This window comes from Phycomyces blakesleeanus (assembly GCF_001638985.1).
Source record: "Phycomyces blakesleeanus NRRL 1555(-) unplaced genomic scaffold PHYBLscaffold_29, whole genome shotgun sequence".
NCBI lineage: Eukaryota > Fungi > Mucoromycota > Mucoromycetes > Mucorales > Phycomycetaceae > Phycomyces > Phycomyces blakesleeanus.
Genome location: NW_017265162.1, coordinates 610,466 through 624,514, shown reverse-complemented (window position 1 = coordinate 624,514; position 14,049 = coordinate 610,466). Strand labels below are relative to the sequence as shown.

General features: G+C 34.8%; 5 protein-coding genes across 5 annotated transcripts; 2 read left to right on the top strand and 3 right to left on the bottom strand.

Moving 5' to 3' along the window:
• Window positions 1-301: 301 nt before the first annotated feature.
• Window positions 302-1,026, bottom strand: PHYBLDRAFT_151488 (hypothetical protein; the record flags this gene model as incomplete). The annotated part of the gene is made up of 3 exons (XM_018432690.1): window positions 302-541; window positions 594-672; window positions 851-1,026. The coding sequence occupies 3 exons, from the start codon at window positions 1,024-1,026 to the stop codon at window positions 302-304; spliced, it is 495 nt and encodes a 164-aa protein (XP_018285626.1).
• Window positions 1,027-1,639: 613 nt separating this feature from the next.
• On the top strand, window positions 1,640-4,159 carry PHYBLDRAFT_79512 (hypothetical protein). Its single transcript, XM_018443472.1, has 3 exons — window positions 1,640-2,451; window positions 2,629-3,020; window positions 3,133-4,159. Exons 1-3 carry the CDS (start codon window positions 1,666-1,668, stop codon window positions 4,052-4,054), a joined length of 2,100 nt encoding a protein of 699 aa, XP_018285625.1. The 5' UTR covers window positions 1,640-1,665; the 3' UTR covers window positions 4,055-4,159.
• Window positions 4,160-4,477: 318 nt separating this feature from the next.
• Window positions 4,478-5,580, bottom strand: PHYBLDRAFT_69450 (hypothetical protein; the record flags this gene model as incomplete). Its single annotated transcript, XM_018442095.1, has 3 exons — window positions 4,478-4,942; window positions 5,129-5,383; window positions 5,485-5,580. The coding sequence occupies 3 exons, from the start codon at window positions 5,578-5,580 to the stop codon at window positions 4,478-4,480; spliced, it is 816 nt and encodes a 271-aa protein (XP_018285624.1).
• Window positions 5,581-8,370: 2,790 nt separating this feature from the next.
• Window positions 8,371-9,067, top strand: PHYBLDRAFT_136907 (hypothetical protein). Its single transcript, XM_018429819.1, has 3 exons — window positions 8,371-8,474; window positions 8,615-8,743; window positions 8,826-9,067. Exons 1-3 carry the CDS (start codon window positions 8,461-8,463, stop codon window positions 8,929-8,931), a joined length of 249 nt encoding a protein of 82 aa, XP_018285623.1. The 5' UTR covers window positions 8,371-8,460; the 3' UTR covers window positions 8,932-9,067.
• An 827-nt stretch (window positions 9,068-9,894) lies between these two features.
• PHYBLDRAFT_79511 (hypothetical protein) lies at window positions 9,895-11,677 on the bottom strand (the record flags this gene model as incomplete). Its single annotated transcript, XM_018443471.1, has 4 exons — window positions 9,895-10,340; window positions 10,499-10,950; window positions 11,071-11,252; window positions 11,417-11,677. 4 exons carry the CDS (start codon window positions 11,675-11,677, stop codon window positions 10,195-10,197), a joined length of 1,041 nt encoding a protein of 346 aa, XP_018285622.1. The 3' UTR covers window positions 9,895-10,194.
• Between the last annotated feature and the right edge of the window lie 2,372 nt (window positions 11,678-14,049).

Here is a 14,049-nt window from a genome sequence, read left to right as displayed (position 1 = left end):
TACAAAAAATAATATAGCTTTTGTCTGTCCGTACCAATATTTAAGAGAACTTGATCCTTAGTCCGGAGATGGATCTTCAGCTACAAATCTTCGTTTTCAGATATGAGGTTTAAATACTGACACTAGTAACGCCCACCTCTTCAATATACTACCAATATACAGTCTCCAGCAACGATATATCCAAATAAATCTTGCAGGAATTAGCAGAATGATCAAAAAATCTAGAATAAGACCATCGGTAGCAGTCTGTAAAGATATTAACGACTTATACTAGAACGTCTTTGACGGGTCGTATTGGCTTTCACTCATGAAATGACTTTGATGGAAAAGCGCTGCCAGGCAAGAACTTTACTGGCGCTATTCGTACCGATGGTATTCCATTGGAATTTGTCTGTGAACGGCCTGCTCGTGCTGCTGGAACCTCTTTAGCACCTGCTGATATTTCCGCCAAAATCGATTCGATAACTGCAACCACATGGGGGTTGGATTTTGGAGTGCACACTGTTTTTTTTTCTTGTGGCGGTGTTGGAGCTTGTGCTGGCTAAAATAGGCAAAGATGTGGAATACGTAAAACTTTCGCAGGTGAATATTACCAGCTTTTCGGATTCAAGTCTGTTACCGTGAAAATAGCCAAACAGAATAGAGCTAATGCTAGTGCACGCCGCCTGATTTCTAACACTCCGTCAACAAGGATATGTAACTGGGACTAATTTAATGAATCTTTAAGATATATCTTTCGGAACTTTGAGGCAATCAAAGGCTATTACTCGATCGGCTTGAGAAAACTCAAATATCATAGTTATAGGAACAAGCAAAATGTACTACATAAAACGTGTAAGCGATTGTTTACAGGAAGCAGAAAATACCAGGATTGAGGTGCCGAGATACAACAAGCAAACCATCAAAAATGGAAGCCTTCAATCCCTGAGGACAATACTGGCAAGGCCGAAAGACATACTGTGATGGTGTTTGATACTGGTCATTTTGGTGGACTCTGTAGGAGTATAGCTCCGCCAACAAAGACATTAAGAGCGGCTTTGTTAAATTACATCAAATCGACTAGAAGCAACCAAACACATGCAGCAAAGTGTGTCTTTATGATCGATTAGTATCTTATAAGCCATATATGTCCCAGATTCCACACAAGAAGTACATCTAACCAACTTTACGACTCCATTGTGAAGATCCATTCAGTTCTCAAATGCAAATATTGTAATACTCGATGGAATAAAGATTACATGCCCAGTCTCAATATTCGGTATATCTTCTTATGTATGGCAGCCAGCAACAGCAACATGCCCGGATAGTTTCAGCCAGGAAAGTTGTCTTGATGTTATTACAGATTACATTATCTCATACCAACATTAGTTATATTTTATGTAAAAACAATAGCCTCAACAATTCAATTAAGCTAAGTCTTGTATAACAGTAAGACACCCAGGGCTTAAGGGTAAGTTATACAACTTGAATAATTGGCACTAAACTTTCTTTCTCTTTCTGATTCTATCTTTTTTCTCAATCTTCGGACTGAAGGCCAGGTTCTTCTATGCGAATGTGACCGTCCTAAGCCACTCTGTCACTAAGTGATCTTTCAACCATATGGCTTTAAAAATTAAAAATTAAAAAAAAATTATAATCTCTATCATTGATCGTCATTTTTTGATAATGTCTACAGAAGAAACTCCAGTTAGATCAAAAAAGGCATCCAGCGATAGTCAGATCGCCACCGCCACACTTTTTGTTCGTGGACTTCCCCCCAGCGCAACCAGCAAAGACCTTGAAGAGTTCTTTGGCGACATTGGACCTACTCGTAAATGCTTTGTGATTGCAGACAAGTCAGACGGCGATGTGAAGGAAGGCGAACCCGGTTTCAAAAACAGAGGATTTGGATACGTTCATTACGCTCTTGCAGATGATGCCAAGTTAGCCTTGGAAAAACTCAAGTCTGCTAAATTCAAAGGACAAAAAAAACTTCGCATGGAACTTGCCAAACGTAAATCCGATGCTACTGGATCCGGAGGACGATCGAATGAAGATGGCGAGAACAGAAAGAGAAAGAGATCCGATAACCAAAAACCTTTTGCTAAAAAGGCCAAGGCAGAAGAAACAGAGGAGACAGAGGAGCAGGAGGACAAATCTGCAACCGTTATTGAGACAGATACACAAATTGACGTACCTTCTAAAAAAATTAACAAATCAATCACCACTACCAAGACTACCACAACAACAACAACTACTACTAAAGGTCCTGCCGCAGGAACTGAGGCTGTAACAAAGGCATCTCGTCTTATTGTTCGTAACTTGCCCTGGAAGTACAAAGAGGCCGATCTCGAAAAAGTCTTTTCCGAGCATGGTGTAGTAAAGGAAGTTACGCTTCCCCGTAAATTTGAGAATGGACCTCTTCGTGGGTTTGCTTTCATCCAGTACGCTACTATTGCTGAAGCCGAAGCTGTAAGTTTTTTTTTATTATTTTTTATTTCATTTTTAAGAAAAAGTAATTTTATTTTAAAAAAAGCTTAAATATTGAGATTTTCAATGAAATCTTTTCTTAATTGATTCTTGCTTGTTTGTTTGTTTATTTATTTGTTTTTGCTAATTATATATAAATATAAATGTAAATATATGTAGGCTATGGCTGCATTGAACGCCACTGAACATGCTGGTAGAACTATTGCTGTTGATTGGTCCTTGTCCAAAGATCGCTTCAAGAAGATTGAAGATAGAGAAGCTGCCAAGGCCGCCAAGGCTGCTCCCGTTGTACCTGTAGCTGAAAAGGCTGTTGAAGAGGAGGATACTGAAATGAAGGAAGTCAGTGAAGACTCAGGATCGGAATCTGATTCCGATTCCGACTCTGATTCCGACTCTGACTCTGATGAAGAAAAGGAAGATGATGATGAAGAAGAAGAAGTCAAGGAAAAGTTTGCGAAAAAGGAACGTACACTTCCCCAGACGACTGAGGGAACCACACTTTTTATCCGTAACTTGTTGTTCGAGACCACAGAGGCAGACCTTAAAGAACTGTGAGTTACACGCCTATTACTGTTATTATTATTATACGTTAAAAGCACAAAATCTTACTAACCACACCTTTATTTTATTTTATTTTATTTTGATTTTTTCTGGGGGCTGTAGTTTCACTCAATGGGGCAGAGTTCGTTATGCACGTATCACTAGAGACCCTGAAACTGGTCTTTCAAGAGGTTCTGGATTTGTCTGTATGTTTAACAAGGAAGATGCCGACAAGTGCTTGGAAGATGCTGAGGAGATGAAGAAAATGTCACAAAAGGAGGAAACTGATGATCAGTCGGCCATCAACTCGTTGATGTCCAAGAGAGAGAAGAAGAAGAAGGGTACTTTGCACAAGAGTATCTTGGCTCCTGACGGTGGATCAAGCTTGGGTATGAAGTTCACTCTCCATGGCCGCGTACTGGATGTCACACGGGCAGTTGACCGAACCCAGGCTACAAAGATCAAAGAGGATAAGCAGAACCTTAAGAAAAAGGAAGATAAGCGTAGTTTGTATCTCATGCGAGAGGGTGTCATTTTCCCCAATACACCTGCAGCTGCCACAATCACACCTGCCGAACTCCAGAAGCGTCAGATGGCATTCTCTAACCGCAGAAAGCAGATCAGTAGCAACCCATCTCTCTATATGTCCCGAACTCGTCTGTCAGTCCGTAACCTTCCTTTGAACATTGATGATCAAGAGCTCAAGAAGCTGGGCTTCCAGAGCATTCCCAAATTTAAGGAGGAGGTCAAGGCCAAGTTGCGGTCTGACTTGACAAAAGAGGAGAAGGAAGAAGGATGGCAGTACAAGCCTCGCGTCAAGCAGGCCAAGATTATTCGAAGCAAAGACAGAATTGACGCTGCCTCGAAGATGGAGCGTAGTAAGGGTTATGGTTTCTTGGAATACACTACCCATGCCCATGCTCTTGCTGCTCTGAGATACCTCAACAACAATCCCGAGGTGTTTGATGGAAAGAGATTGACGGTCGAGTTCTCATTAGAAAATTCCCTTAGAACAAAGGCAAACCCAAGAGAGGACCGCTCTTGAAAAAGAAATGTATGATATTTTTTTCCTCCCCCGCCACCCACTCCTCCGTTTTGTAAAAATAAGAAGAAAAGATAAAAGAAATAAAACAAAACAAAACATCAAAATAACCTATAAAGAAGTTTAAAGAAGTCTATATATACATATTGTGTGTAGACTATTAAAACAGGTAATAGATATTAATATGAATATTTTTGCACGTATATTTGATAACATTATATAGTTATTAAAAATGTTATTTGAAAAATGAACAAAGTAAATTAAATGAAAGGGTAAATGTCAATGGGCAAAACAAAGCAAAACAAAACAAAACAAATAAAGACTAAGGAAAAAGGAAAAAGGAAAAATAAATACACTGAATGAATGAAAAAAAATACAGTTATTATTATTAATATGGTTAATATGGTTATTATGATAAGTTTTTTTTTAATCTTGGGGTGGACGGAGGTAAGGTGGAGGGGTTCCCAAGTCTATGGATTGGCGATATGTAGGAGGCTCGGCCATCAGGGTATTGTTATCATTTGTGGCGGATCTGTTGCTGATGGTGTTGGTTGTGGTTGTGATCCCCTGAACAGCCCCCTCCTCCTGGTCTCCGTTATGTTGCTCGGCAGTTGGTCGTACTATGATATCTGGACCAATGTCAAGAACGACATCCTGAGAAGCTGCGTTGTAAGCTGGCAACACTTCTTGGCCGTTGTGAGAGTGATCGATTTCAGGATCAAGTTGGATAATTTCAATTACAAATGCAATCCGCCAATGAGAGATATCTTGTGTTAGGTGAAGTGTATCTGCGGTGTCGTCGTCTCTCAGTCTTCGATAGCCCCACCGGATGTGATGAGGTGCATCATTTGAGCTGATTTCTTTGAGGTGTGTGTATAAAGAATCGTAAAACTTAAAAAAAAAAAATTAAAAATATGTAAGTATCAATACATACACATAATTACACATTCACACACACATAACACACATAACACACATAGCACATAACACACACAAATATGTAATTTTGTAATTCATTTGTGAAACTTTGAATAAGATGATATTATTGTTAATAATAATGTATAAAAGTCTTCATACCTTGTTCAATCGAAGATAATAGAAGCCTCGTCTTCTTGTAGTCCAATATGCAATGAGGGCAGGAGCAATGAGAATAAGAAGAGGGTACCAGAGGGATATGTCGAGAACTCTAGTCACAATTGAGAATACGGCTGCAAGTATGATGAGGATGATTGCAACAAGGAACATATATGAATCCGGATAAACATGAGGGTAGTTTTTTTCGATGAATAGGTTTAGATCTGTAATGCGCTCGAGAAATAGATTTTCTGGTATCTATGTTTTTTTTTAGAGATTAAGATTAAGATTAGCGAGACGATAATATTAATATTAGTATTGAATATCTTGTTTCAATAAATGAATAAATGATATTTTACATGATCTGATAAACCACGGTAAGAGTTATAGCTATCGACTGATAAGTAGGTTGGTTTCCAACGGCGAGTGATGATTCCAAATGTAGCGAGGGCCATTGCTTTTAATGACTATTGAGGTTTCCTTTTTATTTTAATTTTTTTTTTATTTTTTTTTATTTTTTAAAAAAAAAATGAATTAAAGAAAAAGGGGTATAGCTTTTGGTGTTAAGGAAAAAAGAGAGAATGCCTTTTTGTCTTCTTTGGGGGGGTTAAACATACTTTAACTCACTTACTAATTCTTCCTTCCTTTCTCTCTCTCTCTCTCTCTTTCGTTCTTTCGTTCTTTCGTTCTTTTGTGTGTGAAGATCAATATATATATATATAATATATATTTGGTTTTGATTTCGAGCTTTATTTTATTTTTATTTGGAGTTCTTTATATATATATATATCGCTCATTTGAAAGGAAGAAGCGCCTCTAATATCATGTGAGTTAAATATAAATATATAAATAAAAGAATTGAATATTAAGGCAACTTAAAGGGTCTGAGCCTCCCAGGTGATCTTTAAAAGAGAGAGAGAGAAAAGAAAGAAAGATGTTTTGAGCCAACCAAGTCTCATATTCTTACAATTATATTGTTTTCCCACTCTCAGAATGAATATATATATATATTTTATTGTGCGTTTTTCTTTGCCTTGCGCACTGATTCTCCCTTTCAATTGGTCAGTTTTAATTTTTTTTTGAATTCATCAATATTTGATTGGTCAATTTTCTGTCTTAAGCTGGCTATGTAAAAAAAAGGCATAGACGTATGGTTTCAATACATTACAAGAAAAGACCGCATTTTGTTTTATATGATTCGATTAATTATTATCAATTGTGAATTTCATACTATCAAAATTTCAAGGTCTACTTTTACTCGATTGTTATTCCTATTTTGCAGTTTCCAAAGCTAGCGTTAATTGAAGTGCGAAAGAAGATAAGACTTTTGTTGGGCTAAGCAAAGAACGACCGAGTGAATTGAAACAAGTGTTGTTTGGTAGGACTACTCATGATACACTATTGAAGGATATATTTGGATTGGGCTGGTAACTGTGTACCCTTAATGCTCAGCAATAGTCATTTTATACCAGAACACCCTACGCCTATACCTTGTCCTAAAAAGCAAGATATATTTCTCATGGTTCATATGATTGAATGAGAAGTATGATTAGTAGGTTCATATTCCATAAAAATTGGGCCACATAGGTATTTATATAGTACATTGTGGTAGTACTCCAATTGAGTTAGACGCTTTGATCAACTGGCAAGCATTAATCGGTCATAATGGCCAGTTCTCAAGAGCAGTTCCAGCTTCAGAAGAAGTTTTGGGAAGAAATATAACCATCGAACTTGCTGGCAGGTTGGTCTTTAGAATAAAAGACTGTTGATAGCCAGTTCTTATAGGTTCCAATGGACAGCCCAACTACTTATTAGAGCTAACTTTAAATTTTATTTTTAATAAAATGTGTATGTATATTGACCACTCTTTGGATGCATATTGGAGTGGAATATGTCTATTCGGAACGTGTTAAACCATTTATGTAAAATACATTATGCCTTTTGGTAGTTCCAAAAAAAAAGTATAAAATCGTTGTATATAAATTCTCTGATCTTATTTCTTATCCTAATTCTTTGCCTAACTTTTAGAATTCAAAATTAACGAAGTTGTCGAGCAAGATCTTTAAAGATTGAGGGTTTAATATCATTTGTCAACTTTAGTGAGAGGAAGAGGAAGAAGATGCAGCCCTAGAGCCAATCGAAAAATGTAGTCTACGTCTCTGTTTTTTTTAATAATAATCTATTTTAGTTTAGATCACAAAAGAAGAAGATATTAAGAAAAGGCACTTCCCTTTCGTCCAAGTATGAAAGCCAAAGGGTAAAAAGTCCTATAGAGCCAAACATTTTCAGTAATCTACTTTTTCTCTTTTCAAAAAAAAAAGTAAACCCCATTATATTTGACCATCAAAACATCTGTTTCTTTAAACAAGGGCTGTTTAAGGAGGAAAAACACATTATAACAAAAACAAATTGCTACATTACAATACATATATCTGGGACTGAGCCTATCTGTTATACCACACCTTTCTTCATTTTTTGTTCTAAAAACTACAGCGTTATGGACTCCAATTAAAGTAACGAGATGCTCAGGATTCAAGCTTGATTTAAGACTTTTGAAAAGTACTTTGCCACTAAAAAAAAGATAGGTCAAAAACACTATAGGAAAGAAGGTACTGATTCCGATGGTAGTTTTGGCAAAGTCATTTCTATAGTATTCTCCATAATCCCCACTTTTTCTCCCGTAGTGTAAGGCTAATATTATATAACTAAATCTCCTAATTGATACAAAAGAGTCCAACTCTTGATGTTGTGAGTTTTTGCTTAGTAAACAATGATGATTGCAGTAACAATAATGGGGCCACTTATTGGATAGGAGAAGCCTTGGATACTCCTCCTAGAACATATAGAAAGAAAATAGAACTACTAAATATACTATGATGGCTGTTTCCATGAATTTTATGTGGAAGCAGAAAAATGCTCTTTCTTTTTTAAAAAAAAAACTGCCAAAATTGAAAATGAATAGACAAAATCAAAACAAAAATTACTTGTATATTTATATGAGTGACTGAGTGAGTGAGAGCGAGTGTTGCTAAGCAACTGTTGCCATTGAAAAGTCTAATTTTATATATATATATATCATTAATCAATATAAGCTACATAAATTTAAACATAATCTGGACATTTTTTTTTTAAAAAAAAATTAAGCCTAAACTCAAGAAATGACAACCAAAAAGCTAAAAGCTAAAAGCCAAAAAATAATAATATGTGACTGGATTACATTTTCAAAAATCAGCATTCTCTCTCTTTTTTTTTTATTAGTATTTGGGAGGTACTGTTAATTTGATTTTTATATATATATAATTCTAAAGAATTGAATATATATATATATATACGCCATGGACCATTCATTGTAAGCATTGACAATAATGTTGCATTACTGCCTAAATTTCAAATGAATTCATCAAACAACGCATTATAATATAATATAATATAATATAACAATTACAATTATAATAAAACGAAAATAAAAAAAAATAATGATAATAATAGAAAGTTAGAGATTCCGTTTCCAAATGAACGTCTGGCCATTATAGCCAAGCGTGTACTGAGTGTAGATAAAGAGCTCAAGACAGACCAGGTCAAGCGTACGGTTGACACTGCCGGAAATACATTGACAGTGTAAGGGTTCCTATCCTTCTCCTCTTCCTCCTTATGAACTGTATGCTAAACACAGAAAAATTGACTCGCTCATAAATAATAGATCCTTTGAGTGTACCTCCACTAAAATGCTGCGTGTGGCAGTAAATTCTTTCCTGGAAATGTTAACCATGGTGACCAAGACGATGGATCAATTCGACACAGTCTGAGGGTGGAGAGATAGAGTGTGTGTATGTGTGTGAGAGAAAAGGACGAAGAAGAAAGGATTATGATATGATGATGATAATTATTGATTGATTATTTTAAAATCAAATAAATAAATGGAGTTTGGCTTTTGGTAGCAATATTTGATAAAGAACAACATTAACAAAAAAGGCTGGTGCTTTTATAGTATGATCGGAAACTGTTTTGATAGTCTTTCCTTTGGTTCTATCTTACGTGATGTATTCAAATATACGGTCTGATAAAGATGCTCTTTAAAAAGGGAAGAATTATTATAGTTGATATAATGTGTATATGAAATATAGCTATTCGAAATGCCACAAGTAATTTTCCTCTTTTAATTGGTAACGTAACATCCACCCAATGCAACCTGTCTAATGCAAATATTTGTAACCTTTCCATATTCAGCCATGTGATATAATCTTTATAATATCAAAGGCTATTTATTTATTTATTTATTTATTTAATTGCTCATATTTATCTTCTTCTTCTTTTTCTTCATTATTATTACTATTATTATTAAATATTTACTATTATCATGCCTGGACTTACCTCTGCCCCAACTCAACACAGAATGAGTCCTGCCGAGAGTTATGAACGACTAGAACAGTTCTTGAGTGACAACCGACAAGCACGGCAATTCACAGTCGATGACGATAATCATGGCATGGGTCTTGTGTGTGCCATGGTCAATGACACCAGACGAGCAGCTGTTGTACACTTGAACAGATCTCAACTTCAAGATTATATGCAAAGACGAGGCTATGAATTGACCAGTAGACCAGATTCGACTGCACTAGAATGTACTCTTCCTCAGTAAAACCCCCCTAAAACAAAAGATAAAGATAAAGAGGTAGAGAGATAAAGAGATCGAGAAACAGTGAAATGAAGTCTGTATATAAAATCTTTTTCTTTCATTCTTTTTGTTTTGTTTTGTAAAACGAATCTTTAGAGTAATATATATATATATATATATATATATATATTGTTATTATTTATAAAATGTTCTTGATGGGTTTGATCTGTGGAACAGATCTTATCTAGCAAACACAAAATACAATGTCTATGCTTTTGACTTATGAAAGGAAGAATAGAATAGAATAAGACAGGACAGGATAGGATAGGATAGGATAGAATAAAATAGAAAGAAAGAAAGAAGTAAGAAGAGATAAAAGGGAAATAGATAGTTAAGGGGAGAAAGACAGATAGGACTATGTACAAAAGAGTTGAGGATAAACAAGATCAATCGTTCAGCTGGCCATCGAAAGTTTTGTATTGAGGGCGTGTGCTAAGCTTTGGATGTCTTCGTCTTCGTTCCTACTCTCATACTCATCTTCCTGGATATATGAAACTATGCGAGACATCGATTGACCCAAGCAATTGGTCATTTCAGAGCCTACACAAGAAATGTTTAATTGTCTAATGTTAATAAAGCTAGGATCTTCTTACATATATATATATATCTAAATAAACTAATTGTGCGCGTTTGTATATCTACTTTTTTTTTGTCTCTCTATCTGCCTGTCTTTATTTTTCTATTTTGGTTTTCCTTACCACACTCTGCTGTGCTGACCATATTGTAAGCCATCAAAGCCCACAGGAGATGCATGACATTCTTAGCAATCCCCCGATTAAAGCCCATACCGATTCCAACTCCATGACCTTCTTCCTCAAGACGCTCTGCGCCCCATTTGACCAAGGCAAGTGTGTCTGCCTTGTCAAAAAAGACCTCTTGTTCTTCCTCTTCTGCCTCGCCTTCGAGCATTCTTTGTCTGCGCCGAGCTAGACTGTGAGTGATTGCGTTTGTGTAGACTACGATACGAGTCATGAGTTCCAGACTAGTCAGCAAAAGCTCTGAAAAGAGAGTGTTACAGATAATCGAAGTATACTGATGAAATACAGATGGTGCCATTGATACAGGTGTGAGGAACTCTGTCAGGTGATCGTGTTCTACAATCGTCTGGTGGCTAGTATCGATCGAGCAGGACAGAAAGGTGTTGAGAAGCCTGAATAATGATGTATGTATGTATGTTTTTTTTTTTAAAAATAATAATAGTAATTACATAATTTTTTTGGATTAGATTCTTCTTCAAATATTGAATATATATATATAATTATAAATTTACCGAGACGTCTCTAATAATACGCGTGCATCGTTCTCATGCCACAAAACAGATCGACAAAGCTTTAAGACGTCCATATCGTCGAGCATCATTGGGCCTATTCCAGCGTCCCAGTGGCAGGCAAGGTTAGCAAGAGCTCCCATTGCCAGTTCCCGTGTACGAGGTCTCTTTGTGACAGTGACAATCTAATGAAATATACGCACATACATAGACATGGACATATTTAAATTTAAGCACAAATTCTCACATAAATATATATAAATATATATGTATATGTAAAAAAAAAAAAAAAAAAAAAAAAAAAAACTTTTTTTTCTGTCTTTGTTGTTTGTTGTTGTTGTTTTCTTACTTTGAGTAATAAACGATGAGATTGGGCTGTGGCCATGACCCGAGCATAGTCTAATACAGAACATGTGTCCCATGCAGCACACAATGTACGTTCGAATGGTGAATCATCGTCGGGATCGCTTCCGTCTGGTACATCGTCGACTGCGTTCTGTAATACGCCATCCACAAGCTTCTTCATGATGGGTGCGACAATTGCTGTGTCTCGATCGTGGTCTTGGAAGAACATTTGATTCGAGAATGTCGAAGGGCATGAGAGTTCCATTAATTAAGAATTATGAATGAAGTTGCACAACAGGCTTTAGTATTAGAATTAATGAATAAACAAGTATATTTATATATTTATATGTATATGTATATGTATATGTATATGTATATGTATGTATATATGTATGTATAAATATATATATATAATTAGTGAATTAATTAATTAATTAATTAAGAGAGAGAGAGAGAGAGAGAGAGAAAGTGTGTATGAGAGAAAGAGATAAAAAAGAAGAAGGAATTAAAACAAACAAAAACTAAAAAGAAATATAAAGTAGCTTGCCAAATTGGACAAGACCTGTAGAAGAATAATATAGTCTCAGAATTTATTTATTTTTATTTTATAATTTTATAATTTTATAATTTTTTAATTTTTTAATTTTTTAATTTTTTTTTTTTAGGAAAATTACTGTGACGATCTACAATATAATACAACAATTGAGGGTGTCTTCAATGTTATTATTTGTTACAAATTTTGACTTGTCCCTATCATGGCATTTGATCATTGGATAAACTTTCTTTAGAGACAAAGACAAATAATGATATTGAAATACACAGAATAGTAATAAAAAGCATTATTAATAATAGTTTATATTCTGGACCAAGTAAAGAATAAGAGAGATTTTTAAACGTGTTGATAGTCTAATGTATATAGTAAGATGTGTGCAGTGTGTAGATAAGACTGCGCTATCCAAAAAGTCACCTCATTGAACGATCTGGATGATGTTTTTTTGTAATTGTCTCGAGGGGAGGGAGGAGGGGTATAATGTACCCCGCCCATCACTTTAATGGCAGATCTGTTCTATTTGATTACAAGGTCCAGGTCTATTTTATTTTATTTTTATTTATACGAAAAAGATCATACATATCTTGTATTACAGCAAAGTAGAAATAATGATGGTTGTAATGATAGCTATGGTGATAATGATAATGATAACTGTTATCATTTGGGTTTGATAACTTGCGCTGATCCAACACTAAATAGCCGTGCATATGTTAAAACAATGTACATATAACAATATCTTGCATTCAACCGCCCATTTACACAATTACATATTCACACATCAAACACCAGGCACCAGGCATTAAAGACTAAAGACACTGGATATGGACTTTATTGTTAAATTGTTATTTTTTATTTTGATCTATCAGATTGTGCATATTTGACACACCTCAGAATACCCTTGGCCACATTAGGTAAAATATATTCAATGTTGCTTAATGGTCTTAAAGAAGTATTGTCTTTTGGCCTCACTCCAACAATTGACAAAAAGGCCTGTATGCCATCAAAAATGCCCTTACACAACCTGTACCGTCCCACACCTTAATCCATGTGTTACCTTGCTGTTTTATACAGATATATTATATTTATTTATGCTTAAAAGTTTTTTAAAGAAAGAGAAAATTGTCTACAAGCACCTGTTTTTATTAACCAAAAAAAAAATAGATAAAAATCATCAAATACTGAACAGTTGGTTTGTAATGGGCGTGTGCTTTATTTGTCTCACACATATCATTATTGGTATTTAAATATATGTATGATAGATAAGATTCAAATCAGTAAATCTAAAAGATGGCTGGACTGCTTTAGATAATATTGTGGTCTTTCACTTCTTTTCCCTTGCTTATTTTGGTTTCTGCGCTTCTTGGAAGTGAATGTGATGAAGTGTTACTTGTATATAATTTATTTAAAATAATTATTATTAATAATAAAAGAAGTTAATGTTGCCTGATAATTCTGCTAAGCGTATGTATGTAACATTTCCCAGAGCCTTGTCAGACTAAATGCTTGAGATCTGATACGTAGAATAGAAATCATAATCTTTGTCATTTTCATTGGATTTAATAATATCTGAATTACTAACCTAGAGTGGTAGCAGCAGAAACTACTAGCGGGTTCTTGTATAAAATAGATAGGTTATATACTTGACATTAGTTATTCCCTAGCGGTATCTTTTATGGATAATTACGTGTATATTATCTTCTTTCTTGTCTAATGTCATCTGACATATATACAAAAATATGTAAAATGTCTAGAAATGAAACCAAAGTCTTATTATTAAATTTTAACCTTTATGAGGTAAAATTAAGCCATGTGTATATTTGCTAATTATTTATATCTTTACTTTCAAATATTGAATTTAGACGATTATGAATCCAGTACATTTTGGCATGATTTTTAATACCAAAAATAATAACAAAAAGAGCTTTTATTTTGCCCTTTTTGGCGTTATATTTTTTAAGAGAATACGTGTTATTTCACAATTTTATTCTCTTGAAGAATACGAATAACAAATTCCCATTCTCTTTCTACAATGTTTATGTTTTTTGATCCTAATTCTGATTCTATACTTCAATTTGCTCCTGAAATTT

Coding starts and splice junctions, on each gene's coding strand:
- PHYBLDRAFT_136907 (XM_018429819.1), top strand. Junction 8,744..8,825: donor GCCGGAAATACATTGACAGT/GTAAGGGTTCCT, acceptor CATAAATAATAG/ATCCTTTGAGTGTACCTCCA.
- PHYBLDRAFT_79512 (XM_018443472.1), top strand. CDS start 1,666: ATGTCTACAGAAGAAACTCCAGTTAGATCAAAAAAGGCATCCAGCGAT. Junction 2,452..2,628: donor CTATTGCTGAAGCCGAAGCT/GTAAGTTTTTTT, acceptor AAATATATGTAG/GCTATGGCTGCATTGAACGC. Junction 3,021..3,132: donor GAGGCAGACCTTAAAGAACT/GTGAGTTACACG, acceptor TGGGGGCTGTAG/TTTCACTCAATGGGGCAGAG.